Source organism: Vanellus vanellus (genome assembly GCF_965231255.1).
Source record: "Vanellus vanellus genome assembly, chromosome: 17".
Taxonomy (NCBI): Eukaryota; Metazoa; Chordata; class Aves; order Charadriiformes; family Charadriidae; genus Vanellus; species Vanellus vanellus.
In genome coordinates, this window is record NC_138922.1 from 2,736,380 (window position 1) to 2,757,743 (window position 21,364).

The 21,364-nt window shown below is 55.0% G+C and overlaps 1 protein-coding gene across 1 annotated transcript in view; it reads left to right on the plus strand.

Annotated features, from left to right (window-relative positions):
- Positions 1–2,909: 2,909 nt before the first annotated feature.
- LOC309679058 (tektin-3-like) overlaps positions 2,910–21,364 on the plus strand; it is a gene marked incomplete at both ends in the record, with an annotated part of 65,913 nt that continues 47,458 nt past the window's right edge. The window contains 4 exons of the mRNA XM_082492289.1: positions 2,910–2,916; positions 3,213–3,395; positions 4,724–4,734; positions 9,897–10,067. Coding sequence (XP_082348415.1) covers positions 2,910–2,916; positions 3,213–3,395; positions 4,724–4,734; positions 9,897–10,067 — 372 coding nt within the window. The remainder of the gene's footprint in view (positions 2,917–3,212; positions 3,396–4,723; positions 4,735–9,896; positions 10,068–21,364) is intronic.

The following is a 21,364-nucleotide window of genomic DNA, read 5'->3' on the forward strand; positions in this document are numbered from 1 at the left end:
TTAGTGCTTCGCTCCCCTCTGCACCTGCAGGCTTGGAGCAGCCCAGCCAGGGGAGCAGCAAACCCCCCCCACTCCCCAGGCCATGGCAGCCAGGCCTTTGGCTCTCCACCAGTGCCATTTGCTGCTCCACACCTGCTGGACCAGAGCTGCTTCCCAGACCAACGGGCTGCGCCGGCGGTTCAGGAGCAGCAGCTCCAGGCAGGATTTGGAAACCATCTCACGGTGCAAAATACCGGGCCCTGCCCCAAAATGTCCCGCCACTGTCCCCCGCTCCCACCCAGGGGCTGTATCGCACCCACCATGATTTGCTGATGGCAACATGGGGAGGACCCAGAGTGCAGGTTCATAGCCCCCCAAAAAAGCAGAAAAAAACCCAATAAAAACAGCTTGAAGGACTTTTATTAATTAAATAATAATAAATCAATTTTTAAAAAAAGCATTCCCTGCCCGCCTGCCCGATCCATCCGGGGGGGGGGGAGGGGCAAGGCCCTCTAGCCGGTCTGTTCTCCCCCCATTTTGTCTCCTTATATCCTCATATCTAAACATATCTAACGTGTACAAATCCAGGCAGAAGGAAGCTGCAGCACAGAGGCGCTGCTGGGTGGGGCGTCCCTATGTCAGCCCTCCCCTAACATCCCTGCAGCGTGGCAGGAGAGGGAATGCCTATCCCTCCTGAACAGCCTGTAGCCATCCACAGCCGCACGCCAGCCATGGGATTTGTCCCCTCAGGTTTCAGTAATGGCAACCAGGTCGTAGCGGCAGGGTGCCTTCCAGTTCCTCCTGTTTCTTGCCCATGCTGTGGGCATTGGTATAGAGGCACGTCAGCTGGGCTGTCGGCCATGTCACCTTCCCAGAGGAACACCCCTTGATGCCTTTGGGCAATGGTGTTGGCTCGGCAATGGCTCTTGGCTCCCATGACCTCAGGAGCCCCTGGCTCATCTCTCCAAGACTCCAAGTGTGCTGCAGTGTCGCCAGCGCCTCTCAGAGCAACAGACTGCAGGCCCTCGCTGGCACCCCGTCCCTCTAACCTTGCCGTGCCATCTCACAGCTTGTCACGGGCAAGCCTGATATTGTCCCCCTCTCCCTTCACACCCTGTTTACAGCCCTGTTGGGGAGCCCCACTAGCTCCTGAGCAAAGACCCTCTTCTCCCTTGGAAAAAGGTGAACCCCACCTGTGGGAGAGTAACTTAGGGATTTTTTGCTTCAGCCATTTTCTGGGTTTCAGCCACTTTGTATAGAGAATGATGACACGAGCAAGGTTGAGTAGCTTAGAACAACTCCTTAAAAGAAGAATGCGAATCGAGCCTGTGCTAGGCAAACCGATCGTGAAAGAATGCGCGCCCTAAAGTACCAAACCAAAGGGAAAAGGGACAGGAACTTGGGTGATTGAGGGGAAGGTGTAAATACCTGAAGTTTTGTAACTGGGTGGGCCTCTATTTGAGACACACCCGACTCAGCTGTCTCCCCCTTTTTGTTTTAACTAGTTTTTTCTATCTTTGCTTCAAAGGCTTTCTACATTCTAACCCCGAGCAAGCGTTTCTCACGCACCTGACACCAACAAGCCTGATGCCGTGTACACCACATTATCAAAATAACGCCATATTGGACTCTCTGTTCCCCTCAGTAGGCAGTCGACTACAACTATAACCCATTTTTCTTCCTCGTGGAGCTGGTTGTCATACAGGTGGTACGCCGTCCCGACCATACCAGCAGCTCTGCTCTACACAGACCATCGTCCACACCATCCACTGAGTGGCCTTCCACATCCACAGCCCCATCCCTGCTGTATGGCAGCACCCGGGAAGGCGAGGTGGGCACGGAGGGGCTCTGCCTGCCGCCCTGAGCGTGGACTTGTCTCCCTTTGCTCCTCCGCTTTACGCTGCTGCCTTCAGACTGGCAGGGGCATGACACAAAATCCCCTTATCGGGGGGGTTTCTGGCGGCCGTTCCTGTCTCAGGGAGGGCAGAGCACAGTCCCACAGCCTCCCTCCGCCTAAGCCTTCCTCCTTCCCCTCGCAGCTCTGCCACCGCGCTGAGCACCCCGCCCTGCCCACGACGCCCACCCCTCGCAGGGACGGCGGGCTCTGCCGGTCTCTGCAGCCCCAGCCCGGGGTGGCTGCACCTCTCGCCAACGGCTCTCCCCGCTGCAGCACGCGGAGAACATGGCGTCCCGCGGAGGAGGGGGACGGTGCGCTGACCGAGCTCGGCCGGGCTGGGCGGGGGACCACGCCCCCCCCCCGCGAGCCCCGCCCCATCTGCCGCGCGCCGCTTCCCGCCCTCTGCACCCCGCCCCTCCCCACCGCGCGCCGCTTCCCGCCCGTGGCAGCGCCGCTGCTCGCTCGCCCGCCCTCCCGGGGCCGCTGCAGGCACCGGGCGGTCGCGGCTGCCGGCCCCCCCCCGGCCTCCTCAGCGCCTCCCGCCAGAGCTGCCGGCTCCCGGCGGCTCTCTCCGCGGCCCCGGCGGCTCCCCGCCTGAGGAAAAAGCCCCGCTGGGCGCCCAGACCGGCCGCTGCGGCGGGGCCGGGCCGGCTGCGGAGCAGCTCCGCGCGGCGACTGAGGTGCCTTTGCAGTTGTGATGTGAACCCCCAGCAGACCCCGAGCTCTCCCCACAGCCCGCAGGTGTAAAGCCCCCACAGGCTCCGTGGGACGCGGGCAGTGATGCTCATGGGGGGACAGAGTTACCTGGGGGGGGCGAGATCTGCGGGGACGTGGAACGGGGAGGAAGCCGCTGTGCCCCTACATCCCCCCCCACAGCTCTTGTTTGCATCTTGCAGCTCCAACAGGGCGGCCCAGCACCATCTGGAGAAGGACCTGGCCAACAAACAGGTGGCCCACCACATCGACGACAAGTGCCACCAGCTGAGGAACTACTCCCAGGGCATCCACTACTACCGAGGGGTGGAGCGCATCGATGCCAGGTGAGTGCATCTTCCTTTGCTCCTATCGCTCTAGTAAACGGGCTTTATCTGCACCCAGGAGTTTTTCCCTTTCCTCTTCTTTTCTCCCTCTTCTGCCACACTTCTGATCAAGACGCCGCATGGTCCTAGCTGCCGGCTGGCCTTAAGCCATGACATAGAGTCAATTTAAAAGCCTAGATTGAAGCTACATTTAATCCCCGCTGCTCCCTGGCAGGGTGCGTGCCTGCCCACGTCCAGCTTCAGCAGCACGGGCTTAGTGGGGGCCTCTCCTTACCTCCCCAGGATCTCGGTGCCAGCGTCATGGGCCAAGTTCACCAATAGCAGCATCCTCGGCTTTCAGAGCATGCGGGCTGCCTCCACCAAGCTGGGCGATGACATCCAAAGCCTGCTGGTGGTGACGGCCAACGAGATGTGGCGGCAATTGAAAAACACCAACATTGCCTTTACGAACCGCATCTCTGAGACAGCTGATGCCAAGGGCAGGATCCAGACCCACCTGGCCAAGGTAGCCGGAAGCCCTCCCTTTCGCTGGGGCACTGTCACTTCCCAGTGACACCTCTGAAGCGGGACCCTCCACGCAGCCCTGGCCCAAGCAGAGGAACGGGCACCACCAGAAGCTACTTCTAGTATCATTTTCTCTTTGAAACTCAGAGTGCTGGGGCCTTTCTTCTTGCAGCAGGATGAGTTGGCACTGTGATTTCATCCCAGGGACAGTGCATCCCAGCTGACAGCCTGCTGGTGGATGGGAGAAAAGGGAAATGACGTTGTCGCTTGAGAATATCTTTTTTCATTTATGCATGCGTTTCTTTTTTACGCCAGACCCTGCAAGGATTATTCCAGCTTGAGCGGAATATTGAAACCATCCAAAAGGCCATCAAGGACCACGGGCCTCCGTTAAAAGTGGCTCAGACGCGGCTGGATGCGTGCATGTGGAGGCCAAACGTGGAGCTGTGCCGGGACACTGCCCAGCTGCGGTACGGCAGGAGTGCGGGGCCGGCGGGGTCCTTGAGGAGTCCCGGGTGGTCGCACCCAGGAGTATCACTGGGTGGCAAAATTAATACGGGGCTGTTTGTTTCCTAATGAGTTCTTCAACGAGTGCACTGATAGACTCCCAAGCACCCAGCAGGTATCCCAGCCTTTGGGTGCTGGGAGAGCTCTGCCCCCGCGGCCGGGTACTGCCTGATGCCACCCCATGAGGGGCTGGATTTTTCCCACTAGGGGAAACCTCTTCTTCTCTCTCACCTGCTTCCCGGCGGCCGGGTGTGGTCAGCTCCTGCCAGAAACGGGGCGGTGGTTTGCGTGAGTCTGAGCACGCTGAAGGGGGAAAGCCTGTGCCCAAGGGGCCCATCTGCAATGCCGGCCTAGAAACCACCCCCAGCACAGGACCGTTAACCAGGGCTTCTTGCTCTTTTCCAGCCTTGTCAATGAGGTCCACAACATCAACGAGACCCTCCAGAGCCTTCAGCAGCGCCTGAACCACATCGAGGGCGCGCTGCAAACTCTGGTTAGTGCCAAGGCTCTCCTGCAGCACGACCTGGCCATCAAAGCCAACTCTCTATTCATTGACCAGGAGAAACGCATGGGGATGCGCAAGACCTTCCCCAGCACTGCGCGGCTGCTGCGTCCCTCTTAGGTGTTGCGGTGTGATTCCTAGTTTTGCTTAGGTAGTTTGAAACCCCGTGATTAGACTTCCCCTTTCTGATGAAGCCCTTAGTAGAAATTAAGTAAGTTATCACTTTGTGTGTTAGAGGGTCTACCAGGATTTTTTTTTCCTTTGTTTTATTTTGCTTCCGCTGCTCTTTCACAGCGTGCCAGAAAGTAACGGGAATATCTTCAATGAAGAGTAAATCCACTCATGGGGGTTCATTCCTACCCTTTCAGTCTGTGAATTGAGGAGAAAAACTGTCGCGCCTTCCTCCTTTTGAGTCTCTCTGACGTGGAAGAGCAGAGGGTGAAGCCGTGCCGGCTGTCTGGAATCCCCTCCCTGCCCTCCATTGCCTTAGCATGGCTTTGAGGAGGGTCAGTTCTGAGATCTGCCCAGGCGCAGAGGGGAGGCTGCCGGGTCGGTAGTTGCCAGGGCTCTCCTTTCCACCCTTTATACAAACAGGTGCAGAGTTGCCCTTTTCCCAGTCCCCGAGGACTTCACCTGACAGCCATCACTTTTGCAGTATCACCTTCCCAGACGAAGGCCCCTCGATGCCTTTGGGGTGTTTCAGTGGGGTATTTCACTGAGGAGGGCCACGAAGATGCTCCGAGGGCTGGAGCACCTCTCCTATGAGGAAAGGCTGAGAGAGTTGAGGGTGTTCAGCCTGGAGAAGAGAAGGCTCCGATGAGACCTTCTTGCGGCCTTCCAGTACCTCAAGGGCCTACAGGAGAGCTGGGGAGGGACTTTTAACAAGGGCGTGTAGTGATAGGATGAGGGGGAATGGCTTCAAACTGGAAGAGGGGAGATTTAGATTAAATATCAGGAAAAAGTTCTTTCCTGTGCGGGTGTTGAGGCCCAGGCCCAGGTTGCCCAGAGAAGCTGTGTCTGCCCCATCGCTGGAGGTGTTGAAGGCCAGGTTGGAGGGGGCTTGGGGCAACCTGGTCTCGTGGGAGGTGTCCCTGCGCATGGCAGAGGGGTTGGAACTCCATCATCTTGAAGGTCCCTTCCAAGCTAAATAATTCTATGATTCTATGATTTGGGGGTCAGCGAGGGGCTCCCCCACGTTACAGCACGACCAGTCAGGTGGGTCCCAGCAGACCCCTACCAAGCCCCCCCCATGCCACCACCACGCTACATGGCTCTTCCTCGACAGCTGCCTCACCACCTTGCCCACCCCTGCCATGATATTAAGGGGTCCACCACCTCCTGCAGCATAAACACTTGAGCTTCTCCTACCATGGGAAAAGGACACAAGGTTTTGAGGGGCTGTTGGCAGAGGAAGGGAGAGCCCCAGATATCTCCAGGGGCTGCCCAGGTCCAAAGCTGGCTCTTTCTCCTCACCAACCTGCTCAGCCTCCTCTCCCTCTCCTCCATGGTCAGTGTCCAACCCTCCAGCCCTCCTCCTGCCGGTCCCAGCCTCTGCCGTGGTGGTGGGTGTCTCAGAGATGGCCATGACCATCTTTTTCCACTGGCCATGTGCAGAGATCACAGCAGCCCAGGCCTCACCCCGAGAGTCCTTGGCTATCCACCTTTTATGATCCACTCATCATTTTCACTGGAACGTGGGAAACCCAGGAAAACCCTGGGAAGTCTGCTGTGTTTCCCGGCCAGATGGAGCCTGCTGCAGCACTGCGTGTAACTCGTGCAGCTCGTCCCTCGGCGCCAGCCTTGGTTTCGTAGGGACATAAAATCTTGAAGCCTGTTTGGATCCTTAGAGTGCCCTGGGGCAGTTGGGAGCGTGCGCTGCCTGAGAACATCCTTGTCCTTCGGCGTGACAGCAGAGGCTGTGCCACACAGAGTTTAACTTTGTATTCATCCTCCATCAATTAATGTGACTTTTGAGCGTTATTCTGCTATTGGATAGACAATTGATCCCTTTCGGGCAGGTACAGTGTTTACAGGAGAGAGGAATAGTCAAAAGAGGCATAAAACTACGACTGGACAATGTTATGGGTACGTGTAGACCCACGACGGATGCTATAAAAGATCTGGATCTGGGTATTTTGAGAAGGGCAGCTTATGGTCCAGCGTAGTGCTATATTAATAGACAGTGAGGATGTAGAGCTGTGACAGAAATACCATTGGCCATATTGGCAACAAGGGCACATTGCTGAGTCATGGATAGTTTACTGTCTACCGGGACCCCCAGATCCTTCTCCTCAGAGCTACTTCCGAGCAGGTCCGCCCCTAACCTATACTGGTGCTTTACATTCTTCTTCCGCAGGTGGACCTTGGTGCAGGACCTTGCACTTGCTTTTGTTGAACCTCATTAGGTTCTTCTCTGCCCAGCTCTCCAGCCTGTCTAGGTCACGCGGGATGGCAGCACGGTCCTCTGGGGTGTCAGCCACCCCACCCACCTTGGTATCATCAGCAAACTTGCTGAGGATACACTCTGTCCCCTCATCTAGGTCATTAATGAATATATGAAACAAAACCGGACCAAGATTTGACCCCTAGGGGACACCGATGGTTACAGGCATGCTGTAAAAGATCTGGATCTGGGTATTTTGAGAAGGGCAGCTTATGATCCAGCGTAGTGCTATATTAATAGACAATGAGAATGTAGAGCTGCGACAGAAAGACTGACAGCTTTTGGCTGAGATTTTGTGCTTTGGTATCTGAATGGATCCCTGGAAATTCCAGTTCAGTCACCTCGGCAAACCTGGGGTGCCGTGCCGAGAATGGGCACCCCCGCATAACATCAGCCTCCTGTTTTCACCCTGTTTTTCGTGGTGTTTTTTCTGATTCTGAGCTACGACAGTCGAGGCTTCGGAACAAACATATCTATCAAAACTGGATATGCCCCACCAGAACTGGGAGCGGTAGTTTAGTCATTTTAGTGACTTTGCTGCTGCTGGAGATGCAGTCACAATTAAGGACCCCAGTTTAATTGCTTGACTAAATGGAGATGATGTGAGTAGTCTACTTAATTCGGTGTGGTACCCAGAGCAGGAGGGATTTGGGGACCACTTACTGGGTGCAGTTGATAACTTTTTGCGTGAAGGTCACTTAGCTCGTGAATTTGACTGTTTTGCCCGTGCCAATGCTAAGCATGTGTAGCTTTTAGGTACATCGCTTGAAAAGCCATTCCAGATGTTACGGTGGGACCAAAGCTTCATGCATTTTGGTGTCCCTTGGCATCCCTGTGCATGGTGGTGCTCATGGGAGCTTCCCCAGAAAGTCCTGGTCTGCGTGCTTTGCAGAGCACCCGTGGGCCTTTCACAATATTATCTGATTCGTACTGCTGCATTTAGCAAATCCTTCAGAAACGGTGCGGTTGCCTACGACAATGCCTGCTGCCCCTCGTCGTGCAGCGATTCACCTGAGCCAAATTAGCTGCGGGCAGGCAGAGAGAGCGGGCATAGAAGGAGGCTGGGAGCGCTGCAAGGAGCAGAGAGCAGGGCTGGTACCAGGGTGTGCGCGCGTCCTGCGAGGGGCAGAGGTCGGCTTGCTTTAACTGGCATGATTGTCTCGGGTTTAGCTATGGGCAAGCAGCTTTTTACTTCTGTTGGATGGAGTTGGTTCTTCACCCGGCTGGAGCGAGACGTGTGTTTAGAGTGAAACCAAAGTGTGCGAACCTTTGCGTACACAAACCAGTGTGAGTTATCTCTTGTGTCAGACCTCTGGCAGCAGAGGCACGGCTTTCTCATGGAGGCCAGCTCCGCGTGCCTGTGCGCAGAAAGCAGGAGCGGTGGGACAGGGTGTCACTGCACTCACGAGAAGCTGTAAACCATTTTGGTACCGTCTCAGCCCTCATCTGCAATAACGGGGAAAATGAGAGGCAACTGAAAAAGGCTGTGGGAAGACGGACGGAATGGCCTGAGTATTGGATGAGGGCAGTGGTTTGCCCATCAGGAGCTCTGCTTTGCCTATGGCTGGCACTTGGTTGCCCAAGGGCTGTACTGCGTTGCCCATTGGCGGCACCGGGGATTGTCCATGGACAGGCTCAAGTTGCCCAGCAAAGGCATGAGGTAGCACACAGCATGCGCTGAGTTGCCCAGGGGTGGCCCCGCGTTGCCCATGGAGAGCCCTGGCTTGCCCAATGGCTACATCAGGTTGCCACAGTGGCTGCAGGGAGTAGGCAGGACGGAACCCGGTGACTCAGCACCTTGTGCCAGTGGCAACACTGCCCTGGTTCCGTGACACAGAGCGCACTGGGGATGCTCCAGTGTCTGGCAGAGCTTCGACCTGATCGTACGGCACAGCAGCGAGCAGCAGCCCCCCCGGCACCCCCAAGCCTCTGCAGGGACAGGGTACGTACCTTACCTGGGAGGGGAGGACTGAAAAAGCAGGGATTTCTCCTACTGCCCCCAACAGCTCCTCTGTCCTCCAGATGGACCCGGAGCCGGGGATCGGGGGATCCCATCATGCGTCCTGTTGAGGGCTGGCAGAAAGTGTCACCCTGGGGTGGCTTTACCGAGGGGGATGCAGGGGTGTTTGTTTCGGCTGGAAATGCAGGGAAAAGTAAGCCCGGTCCATTCCCGAGGGATTTTCCTCCCTTCCTTAAGTGTGTGCCTGTCAGGAGCTGAAGGGCAGTAATAGAGCAATAGCACCCACAGTGCCGTAAGCAGTTCTTGGGAGACAAATCTTCACGTGTGGCCCTTCCTCCTAGGACTGCTCCAAGGCTGGTGTTTGCAAAGGACTCCGAAAAGCTTTTCTGAGAGATCTTCTTCTGAAGCGCAGTGATTTGACATCAGGTGAGCCACAGACTTTCTTCTTCCTTTACAAGGCAAGAGACGGCTGTTCTGCTGAGGCTGATAGGGGGGTATGGGCGGGGTGGTTCAAATGTGGCTATAGTCAGCTCACCCGCAGACTCCTCACTCGAGCATTCGATGCAAGTGACGAGAGAGGGGTTTGTTTGTCTCTGCATTTCGGGACCTGACGCTCGATGCTGACAGCAGAGTCAAATCCTTTTCCCTACACAAATGCTTGGGATGGTGTCAGAGGGGATTTGCTCTCAAGAGCTTTAGGCCTCGACTGGGGATGCGTGGGTGCTGTGTGCATCGCTGGTGGTGTTAGAAGTTGCATGTGTGGCTGTAAGGGGTAAGGCAAGGAGCTTACTGAGTGGGTTTGTCTTCTCTCTCCTCCTCTGTGCAGGACACGGACCGAAGAGCGGTGTTGCAGAATGCAGCCTGTCAGCTCTCCCTTAACAGCAAAGTTTGCCCATGCAAGATCCATCCCCTCCAACTTTCTCCCTCCCATCAGCCCCGTGGCTTCCAGCTACAAGAATGGATTTCCTGAGCGCCCGTCATCTCAGAGCTTCAGCCGCCCCTGGATGCCCAACAGCTACTACAGAACAGCTGCCCTCAAACCAACTTTGGCTGCCTTTTCCCAGATTGCCCAGGGCATCCCCGACAGCAAGAGGCTTCCATCTATTTCCAGCAGGACAACCGTATTCCACCGCTACACCCCCGAAGACTGGTACAGGTCCAACCACACCAACTATAAGGAGTCAGAGACAGCCCGACAAAATGTGAAGCTCCTGAGAGTTGATAACTCCCTCATGGTTCAGGATAACTAACAGAAGACGAAGAACACGCAACAGGAAAGCACCAAAGACCTGAGTGTACGGGCTAATGATATCGAGTTTTGGAAGTCTGAGCTCTTCCATGAGCTAGACAAGATGATTGGGGAGACCAACGCGCTCAGCGATGTGAAGAACAGGCTGGAGAGAGCCTTGGCGGAGACGGAGGCCCCTCTCCAGGTAAGCACCCCATCCAGTGGGCTGCAAGCTGCAGCCGCTGCTGAAACATCTGCAGCTGTTCAAACCTCTAATTAAGTTTCCCTGCAGCTCCGTAACGTCTAGAAAGGTTTTATGAAGGGCCCGTGAGTTAAGTTAGTAATAAACCAACCCCTTGTCATCTGCTGCATCCCCTACCAGCACGTGCTGAGCCCATCAGAGCAGCGTTTCTTAACCACCTATTTTCAGAGGTGCTCCATGCAAAATCCCCGTTTGGGAGACAAAAGCCCCATGTGTCACTGCGCGGCTCTGGCGAGGTCAGCATCAAGGCTGACACAGGTCCCTGATTTCGGCTGTGGTTGCACCAGGGACGCGTGTGCTCCCTCATGTCGATGCGATGCTGATGTGGCAGCTCGGCTGCTCGTTCTCAGCTAAAACAGCTGCCCCGGGCAGTTTTTTTTCCCCTGCTGCCATCTCTGTGCACACCTAGAATGTCTTTTCTTCTTCCGTTACTTGTGATGGGGAGCGTCCCTCGAGAGAACCCTGCCCCTGCAGCCAGCACTGATGGCATGTCCCCAACAGGTTGCTGAGGAGTTCTTGCGCCAGCAGGAGAAGAGGATGGGCATCGACCTGGTCCGTGATGACGTGGAGGAACAGCTCTTCACTGTAAGTTTGGCAACATAGAGCAGGTGTTGCAGGTGCTCTCTGTACCTCAACTGCCCGAAAGAGGCTTTGCAGCCCCTTCCTTAGTGCCGGTGAGGTGCCAAACTCTCCAAAGCCCCCAAACCTGCCGGGCCAGGGAGAGGAGCTGCAGACCCAGCGGTGTGTTTGTGTAGCGTATCGGGGTGCTCTGTCCCTCTTCAAGGGGTTGGTGAGAGCGTCCTGCCTTTCCCAGCCCTGCCAGAGCGGCACCTCTCTGTGTCTATGGCACATACCTATGGTATAGCTCTACATCTGTGTCACACACATACGCACACACAGATCTGGAGAAGGCGGTGTGCGCCTGAGAGCTTGCCCGCTTTTCCCAGCTCCGTTAGTTGGGATAAGGAAAGAGTGGGCTCCTGCAGACAGGAGGGCTGAAAATGGACTGGATGTGGAGCACTAATCCCCTGCCTGCAGTAGCTGGGGCTTCACAGACGCAATGGGTTTGTGCTGAAGTCAAGTGAGCTGAGAGCAGCACATGCCTTCCTCCAGCGCAGCTGAAGGCTTCTTAGAAATTCAGAGTGGGGATTTACAGCAGAGTCAAGTCCATCTCCTCTTGTCCCGTATGGATGGGATTGGTCCTGGGGAGGAAAACATTTTGGGAGCCAAAAGGGCAGGTGCTGGTTTGGGGATGAGTGTGAGCAGGACGAGTGTTTCTGGAGACTGACGGGGCCATGTTTTGCCTTTGCCCAGGAAGTGGATGTCATCCGGTCATGCCAAGAGAGGATGCAGCAGCACCTGGAGAAGGCAAAAGCCCAGCTCGGGTAAGGAGGAGCTCCTTCTCTCCTGCCCCAGGGCTGAGGTGCCTTTGCAGTTGTGATGTGAACCCCCAGCAGACCCCGAGCTCTCCCCACAGCCCGCAGGTGTAAAGCCCCCGCTGGCTCCATGGGATGCGGGCACTGATGCTCATGGGGGGACAGAGCTACCTCGGGGGGCGAGATCTGCGGGGACGTGGAACGGGGAGGAAGCCGCTGCGCCCCTACATCCCCACCCACAGCTCTTGTTTGCATCTTGCAGCTCCAACAGGGCGGCCCAGCACCATCTGGAGAAGGACCTGGCCAACAAGCAGGTGGCCCACCGCATCGACGACACGTGCCACCACCTGAGGAACTCCTCCCAGGGCATCCACTACTACCGAGGGGTGGAGCGCGTCGATGCCACGTGAGTGCATCTTCCTTTGCTCCTATCGCTCTAGTAAACTGGCTTTATCTGCACCCAGGAGTTTCTCCCTTTCCCCTCTTTTGCTCCCTCTTCTCCCCGCCCTTCTGGGGCAGGGGCTGCATGGTCCTAGCTACCGGCTGGCATTAAACAATGACATAGAGTCAATTTAAAAGCCTAGATTGAAGCTACATTTAATCCACACTGTTCCCTGCGTGCCCGCCCCTGTCCAGCTTCAGCAGCACGGGCTTACCGGGGGCCTCCCTCTCCTTACCTCCCCAGGATCTCAGTGCCAGCGTCATGGGCCAAGTTCACCAACGACAACATCCTCCGCTCCCAGAGCGTGCGGGCCGCCTCCGCCAAGCTGCGCCATGACATCCAAAGCTTGCTGGTGGTGACGGCCAATGAGATGTGGAGGCAATTCAACAGCACCAACATTGCCTTTACGAACCGCATCGCTGAGACAGCTGATGCCAAGGGCAGGATCCAGACCCACCTGGCCAAGGTAGCCGGAAGCCCTCCCTTTCGCTGGGGCACTGTCACTTCCCAGTGACACCTCTGAAGCGGGACCCTCCACGCAGCCCTGGCCCAAGCAGAGGAACGGGCACCACCAGAAGCTGCTTCTAGTATCATTTTCTCTTTGAAACTCAAAGACTCAGTGCGCTGGGGACTTTCTTCTTGCAGCAGGATGAGTTGGCACTGTGATTTCATCCCAGGGACAGTGCATCCCAGCTGACAGCCTGCTGGTGGAGGGGAGAAAAGGGAAATGACGTTGTCGCTTGAGAACATATTTTTTCATTTCTGTATGCGATTCTTTTTTATACCAGACCCTGCGAGAAATATTCCACCTTGAGAGGAATATTGAAACCATCCAAAAGGCCATCAAGGACCACGGGCCTCCGTTAAAAGTGGCTCAGACGCGGCTGGATGCGCGCACGCGGAGGCCAAACGTGGAGCTGTGCCGGGACACTGCCCAGCTGCGGTACGGCGGGAGCGCGGGGCCGGCGGGGTCCTTGAGGAGTCCCGGGTGGTCGCACCCGGGAGCATCACTGGGTGACCAAATTAATGCGGGGGTGTTTGTTTCCTAATGAGTCCTTCCACAAGTGCACTGATAGACTCCCAAGCACCCAGCAGGTATCCCAGCCTTTGGGTGCTGGGAGAGCTCTGCCCCCACGGCCGGGTACCGCCTGATGGCCCCCCGTGAGGGGCTGGATTTTTCCCACTTGGGGAAAACTCTTCTTCTCTCCCGCCTGCTTCCCAGCAGCCGGGTGTGCTCGGCTCCTGCCAGAAACAGGGGGTCTGCGTGAGTCTGAGCACTCTGAAGGGGGAAAGCCTGTGCCCAAGGGGCCCATCTGCAATGCCGGGCTAGAAACCACCCCCGGCACGGGACCGTTAACCAGGGCTTCTTGCTCTTTTCCAGCCTTGTCAACGAGGTCCACATCATCGACGAGACCCTCCAGAGCCTTCAGCAGCGCCTGAACCACACCGAGGATGCGCTGCAAACTCTGGTTCGTGCTAAGGCTCTCCTGCAGCACGACCTGGCTGTCAAAGCCAACTCTCTTTTCATAGACCAGGAGAAATGCATGGGGATGCGCAAGACCTTCCCCAGCACTGCGCGGCTCCTGGGTCCCTCTTAGGTGTTCTGTGTTGTGGAGTGATTCTTAGTTTTGTTTAGGTAGTTTGAATCCCCGTGATTAGACTTCCCCTTTCTGATAAAACCCTTAGTAGAAATTAAATTTATCGCTTTGTACGTTATATGGTCTTCCAGGAATTTTTTCCCCATTGGTGCCGGCTGTCTGGAATGCCCTCCCTGCCCTCCATTGCCTTAGCATGGCTTCGAGGAGGGTCAGTTCCGGGATCTGCCCAGGCGCAGAGGGGAGGCTGATGGGTCGGTAGTTCCCAGGGCTCTCCTTTCCACCCTTTTTACAAATAGGTGCAATGTTGCCCTTTTTCCAGTCCCCGAGGACTTCACCTGACTGCCATCACTTTTGCAGTATCACTTTCCCAGACGAAGGCCCCTCGATGCCTTTGGGGTGTTTCACTCGGGTATTTCACTGAGGAGGGCCACGAAGATGCTCCGAGGGCTGGAGCACCTCTCCTATGAGGAAAGGCTGAGAGAGTTGAGGGTGTTCAGCCTGGAGAAGAGAATAAGGTCTTCGTGGAGAGACCTTCTTGCGGCCTTCCACTACTCAAGGGCCTACAGGAGAGCTGGGGAGGGACTTTTAACAAGGGCGTGTAGTGATACGATGAGGGGGAATGGCTTCAAACTGGAAGAGGGGAAATTTAGATTAAATATTAGGAAGAAATTGTTCACCCTGAGGGTGGTGAGACACTGGCCCAGGTTGCCCAGAGAAGTCGTGGCTGCCCAGTCCCTGGAGGTGTTCAAGACCAGGTTGGACGGGCCTTGAGTAACCTGGTCTGGTGGGAGGTATCCCTGACCATAACAGGGGTATTGGAACTCCATCATCTTGTAGGACCCTTCCAACCCAAACCAGTCAAAGGTTCTATGATTCTATGATTTGGGGGACAGTGAGGGGCTCCCCTACGTTACAGCACAACCAGCCAGGGGGGTCCCAGCAGACCCCTACCAAGCCCCCCCCATGCCACCACATGGCTCCTCCTCGGCAGCTGCCTCACCACCTTGCCCACCACCTGCCATGACTGGTGGAAGGAGTTCACCACCTCCTGCAGCTTCTCATAGCGCTGGAGGAGCTGTAGCCCACCTGTGCTCTGGTGTCTGTTCTGCAGACGGGGCGTGCTGCCTGTGCCTCTGCCTGCTCCTGCCCCCTGAGCTATCGCCCTCAGCTTGTGCTGCTGCTGCAGGAAGGGGAGAAGAATTGGCTCTGACAAGGCATGGATGCAGCCACGGAGCCCAGGGACCGTGGTGGCTCCACGGCCCCAGCCAGCACAGGGAACGTGCCACATCCAGCTCCTTCAGCTCCTGCTTTAACTCCTGCAGCACAGCCCTGGCCCCTGAGACGCCCGCATGGGCAGGCTTAGCCTCCATGGGCTGCTTGGGGAACAGGGATCTGCTGGGGAGGGTCCAGCAAAGGGCTACAAAGGTGATGAGGGGATTGGAGCATCTTTCTTACGAGGAAAAGCTGAGGGAATGGGGTCTTTTCAGTCTGGAGAAGAGAAGAGTGAGGGGGGATCTTATCAGTGCTTATAAATACTCAAAGGGAGGGTGCCGGGGGGATGGGAACAGTCTTTGTTCAGTGGTGCCCAGTGACAGGAGAAGAGGGAACGGGCACAAACTGGAACCTAAGAAGTTCCATCGAAACCTGAGGAGGAACTTCTTTCCTGTGAGGGCGGCAGAGCACTGGCACAGGCTGCCCAGAGAGGTGGGGGAGCCTCTTACTCTGGAGCCATTCCAAACCCGCCTGGACGCCGTCCTGTGCAACTGCTGTAAGGTGCCCCTGCTCTGGCAGGGGGGGGGACTGGGGGAGCTCCAGAGGGCCCTTCCAACCCTCACCAGTCTGGGAGTCTGTGATTCTTGGAGTCTGGGAGTCTGTGATTTTCAGTAGGTCTGGTCTTGCTGAAGGACTAAGGGGGTTTGAAGGGAGTCTGGCTTCATCTGCCCTCGGGCAGTTAGACGTCGAGTCTGGGTGTGGGTCTGCGCACCTCTTATGGGACACGGGAGAAATGCACCTTCCCTTGCACCGTTTGCCTAATGCTGAAGGAAAGCATCGGAGGTAGCGCAGATAACGGCCTCTGGAGAGACCCATTTCTTCCTACCGACTGTCAATGAAATTATCTAGGATGCGATGTTGAAACTTAGGTGCGGTGACTCCTGTTCAGCGTGTCCCCCACGGGCCAAAGTGGGGCAGGTGGGCTCCTGTGACGTGTCCCGTGTAGCTCCTGAGCTCCAGGGCAATTTTGTGGGAGGCCAGAGGTATGTCAGCGTAAAATGGCATTGGCGTCTCCCCGCAGCGGGTCTCGCTGGTTGACCTCCACCGTTTTCTCAGTGCCTTTGAGGAATTACAAAAGTGGTGCCTGGGAGAAGCGTACCAGTGCTTCTGGGTAAAAGTGTTAGCAAGGTCTTGCAGCCTGTCCCAGTGATGGTGGGGGATGGTGAATTGTGTGACAGCAAAGACATGAGGGGTAGTGATAATTTGTTAGCTACAGTAGTGTCTGAGTATGATCAGGTGCGAATTAGGGCTTGTCCACCCAAGAAAGTGGCAGGACGATTAGCCCAGCTGAAGTGCATCTATACTAATGCACGCAGCATGGGAAATAAACAGGAGGAGCTGGAGGCCATTGTACAGCAAGGAAACTATGATATAGTTGCCATCACAGAAACGTGGTGGGAGGACATACACAGGTGGAGTGCTGTAATTGATGGCTACCAACTCTTCAAAAAGGATAGGCAAGGTGGTGGGGTGGCCCTCTATGTTAGAGGCAATTTTGAATGTCTGGAACTTAACAGTGTGAATGACAACACTGAGTGTGTATGGATAAGAATTAAGGGGAAGGCCAATAAGGCAGACATCGTGATGGGAGTTTGTTATAGACCTCCTAATCAGGATGTAGAAGCCGATGAAGTATTCTGTAAGCAGCTGGCAGAGGTCTCACGATCAGCTGCCCTTATTCTTGTGGGGGACTTCAACTTCCCAGACGTCTGCTGGAAATACTATGCAGCAGAGAGGCAACAGTCATGGAGGTTCCTGGAGTGTGTGGAAGACAACTTCCTAACACAGCTGGTGAAGGAACCAACTAGGGGAAGTGCCCTACTGGACCTACTGTTTGTTAACAGAGAAGGTCTTGTGGGGGATGTAAAGGTTGGAGGTCGCCTTGGGCAGAGTGATCACGAAATGATAGAATTTTCAATTCTTGATCACGTAAGGCGGGGAGCCAGCAGAACTGCCACCTTGGATTTCCGAAGGGCAGACTTTAGCCTGTTTAGGAGCATGGTCGAGAGTGTCCCTTGGGAGGCAGTTTTGAAGAGCAAAGGTGCCCAGGAAGGCTGGGCATACTTCAAGCAGGTGCTCTTAAAAGCGCAGGAGAAGGCCATCCCCTTGTCTCGAAAAACGAGCAGACGGGGAAGACGACCAGCCTGGCTAAATAGAGAACTTTGGCTGGACCTCAGGAAAAAAAGGAAAGTTTACATTCTCTGGAAAAGGGGGTTGGCAACTTACGAGGACTATCAAGATATAACAAAGCTATGTAGGGGGAAAATGAGAAGGGCCAAAGCTCAATCAGAACTCAGCTTGGCCACTGCAGTTAAAGACAATAAGAAGAGATTCTTTGAGTATATCAATAGAAAAAGGAAGACTAGGGAAAATGTAGGCCCACTGGTGAATGAGACAGGTGCCCTAGTGGTGGAGGATGCAGAGAAGGCAGAGTTACTGAATGCCTTCTTTTCTTCGGTCTTCACTGCTAAAGCTGTCCCTCATGAATCCCACACTCTGAAGGCAAAGGGGAAGGTCTGGAGAGAGGAAGATTTTCCCTCAGTTGAGGAGGACCGTGTCAGAGACCACTTGGCCAAGCTGGACATTCACAAGTCCATGGGCCCTGATGGCATGCATCCGCGAGTGCTGAGAGAGCTGGCGGATGTTATTGCTAGACCACTCTCCATCGTCTTTGAACGGTCATGGAGAACAGGAGAGGTGCCTGAGGACTGGAGGAAGGCTGACATCACTCCAATCTTCAAAAAAGGCAAGAAGGAGGACCCAGGGAACTACAGACCAGTTAGTCTAACCTCTGTCCCTGGGAAGGTAATGGAGCGACTCATTCTGGATGTCATCTCCAAACACGTTGAGGAACAAGAAGTTATTGGAAGTGGTCAACATGGATTTACCAAGGGTAAATCATGCTTGACCAATCTGATAGCTTTCTATGATGTTATAACTGGTTGGCTGGATGAGGGGAGAGTCGTAGATGTCATCTACCTTGACTTTAGCAAGGCTTTTGACACTGTCTCCCATGACATCCTCATTAGGAAGCTGAGGAAGTATGGGCTAGATAAGGTGACAGTGAGGTGGACTGAGAGTTGGCTGCGGGACAGAACTCAGAGGGTTGTGATCAGCGGCACAGAGTCTAGTTGGAGGCCTGTAACCAGTGGTGTCCCCCAGGGGTCAATACTCGGTCCAATTTTGTTCAATATACTCATTAATGACCTGGATGAGGGGACAGAGTGTATCCTCAGCAAGTTTGCTGATGATACCAAACTGGGTGGGGTGGCTGACACCCCAGAGGGCCGTGCTGCCATCCAGCGTGACCTGGACAGGCTGGAGAGCTGGGCAGAGAAGAACCTAATGAGGTTCAACAAAAGCAAGTGCAAGGTCCTGCACCTGGGGAGGAAGAATGCTAGGCACCAGTACAGGTTAGGGGCGGACCTGCTGGGAAGTAGCTTGGAGGAGAAGGATCTGGGGGTTGTGGTAGACAGTAAATTATCCATGACTCAGCAACGTGCCCTTGTCGCCAAAAAGGCCAATGGAATCCTGGGCTGCATAGGGAAGAGTGTGGCCAGTAGGTCGAGGGAGGTCATTCTCCCCCTCTACTCTGCGCTGGTGAGGCCACAACTGGAATACTGTGTCCAATTTTGGGCTCCCCAGTTCAAGAGGGACAGGGAACTGCTGGAGCGAGTGCAGCGAAGGGCAACTAAGATGATTAAGGGCTTGGAGCATCTGCCTTAAGAGGAAAGACTGAGAGAGCTGGGACTCTTTAGCCTGGAGAAGAGAAGGCTGAGGGGAGACCTTATTATGGCGTACAAGTATCTAAAGGGTGGGTTGAAGGAGGATGGAGCCAGGCTCTTCTCAATGGTTCCCAGTGACAGGACGAGGGGCAATGGGCACAAGTTAGAACGCAGGAAGTTCCGTTCAAATACACGGAAACACTTCTTTACGGTGAGGGTGACAGAGCACTGGAACAGGCTGCCCAGGGAGGGGGGGGAGTCCCCTTCCCTGGAGATTTTCAAGACCCGCCTGGATGCAGTCCTGAGTAATGTGCTCTGGGCAATCCTGCTTTAGCAGGGGAGTTGGACTAGATGATCTCTAGAGGTCCCTTCCAACTCTGATAATTCTGTGATTCTGTGATAATTTGGGGAAACGTCCTCCTGCAGGCGAGAGCCGATTCCTCAGCTCTGAGGCAGGGCTGGAGGTGGGACGTGGTCGCCCCGTGAGGACGAGGGTACCCGCGGGATGGGAATGGCCACCCCTGCCTTTGCCCCGGGGACACGAGGGGGCGGTGGGTTGGAGAGGGCAGAGGTTTGCCTTTGCCTCCCCTCGCCGCAGCCTGCCCTTTTCTACCTGCAGCCGGCTCAAGTGTATCCCCCGAGTTTATCGATGGAAAAATCGGGGTGGAAAAGGGGATGTGAACTTGGGCAGAAAACGCAGGTTCTGGGAAAACCATCACTAACCCCCTCAAGAATGTGAAAAAAGAATATGCACGTGACAGACGTAGATAAGAAATGATTCACTGAGGTATCTGTCAGTGATTTGTGCAAAATATTTGGGGGCATTTTTAACAGTATCTCTATGAAGAGCTCCTGTGTCAGAACCCAGCGCAGGACGGGACTGCACATAGTGATGCGCTGACATGGCAAAGGGGTTTCTCCAGCCTTCGCCAGCACGTGCACACAGTCACGGCTGCATCGCAGCATCCGCTGTGGGCTGATTCTTCCTTACTTTACGCTCTACTTTCTGCAGTCCAGGCTCCTGGGCACTGCAGAGGACATCCCACCTTAAACAAGACATGGCCATAACAATCTTTTTCCACTGGCCACATGCAGAGATCACAGCAGCCCAGGCCTCACCCCAAGAGTCATTGGCTATCCACATTTTATGGTCCACCCATCATTTTCACCAGAACGTGGGAAACCCAGGAAAAACCCCAAAAGTCTCATGTATTTCCCGGCCAGATGGAGCCTGCTGCAGGACCGCGTGCAGCTCGTGCAGCTCGTCCCTCGGCGCCAGCCTTGGTTTTGTAAGGAGATCAAATCTTGAAGCCTGTCTGGATCCCTAAAGGACCCTGGGGCAGACGGGAGCGTGCGCTGCCTGAGAGCATCCTTGTCCTTCGGCGTGACAGCACAGGCTGCGCCACACAGAGTTTAACTTTTTTTTCATCCTCCATCAATTAATGTGACTTTTGAACGTTATTCTGCTATTGGATAGACAATTGATGCCTTCCGGACAGGTACAGTGTTTACAGGAGAGAGGAATAGTCAGAAGAGGCGTAAAACTGCAACTGGACAATATCATGGGTACATGTAGACCCACGACGGACGCTATAAAAGATCTGGATCTGGGTATTTTCAGAAGGGCAGCTTATGATCAAGAGTAGTGCTATATTAATAGACAGTGAGAATGTAGAGCTGCGACAGAAAGACTGACAGCTTTTGGCAGGAGATTTTGTGCTTTGGTATCCAAATGTATCCCTTGAAATTCCAGTTCAGTCACCTCGGCAAACCTGGGGTGCCGTGCCGAGAATGGGCACCCCTGCTTAACATCAGCCTCCTGTTTTCACCCTGGTTTTGGTGTTGTTTTTTTGATTCTGAGCTCAAATGATCGAGGCTTCGGGACAAACATATCTATCAAAACTGGATATGCCCCACCAGAACTGGGAGTGGCAGTTTAGTCATTTTAGTGACTTTGCTGCTGCTGGAGTTGCTGAGAGTCACTTAGCTTGTGAATTTGACTGTTTTGCCTGTGCCAATGCTAAGCATTTGTAGCTCTTAGTTACATCACTCGAAAAGCCACTCCAGATGCTACGGTGGGACCAAAGCTTCAAGCATTTTGGTGTCCCCTGGTGTGCCTCTGCATGGTGAGGCTCATGGGAGCTTCCCCAGAAAGTCCTGGTCTGCGTGCTTTGCAGAGCACCCGTGGGCCTTTCACAATATTATCGGATTAATACTGCTGAATTTAGCAAATACTTCAAAAACGGTGCAGTTGCCTATGACAATTAGTGGTGCCCCTCGTCGTGCAGTGATTCATCTGAGCCAAATTCTTCTGGGCAGGGAGTGAGTGCAGGCGTAGATGGAGGCTGGGAGCGTTGCAAGGAGCAGAGAGCAGGGCTGGTCCCAGGGTGTGCGCGCGTCCTGCGAGGGGCAGAGGTCGGCTTGCTTTAATTGGAATGATTTTCTTGGGTTTAGCTATGGGCAAGCAGCTTTTTACTTCAGTTGGATGGAGCTGGTTCTTCACCCGGCTGGAGCGAGACGCGTGTTTAGAGTGAAACCAAAGTGTGCGAACCTTTGCGTACACAAACCAGTGAGAGTTATCTTTGATGTCAGACCTCTGGCAGCAGAGGCACGGCTTTCTCACGGAGGC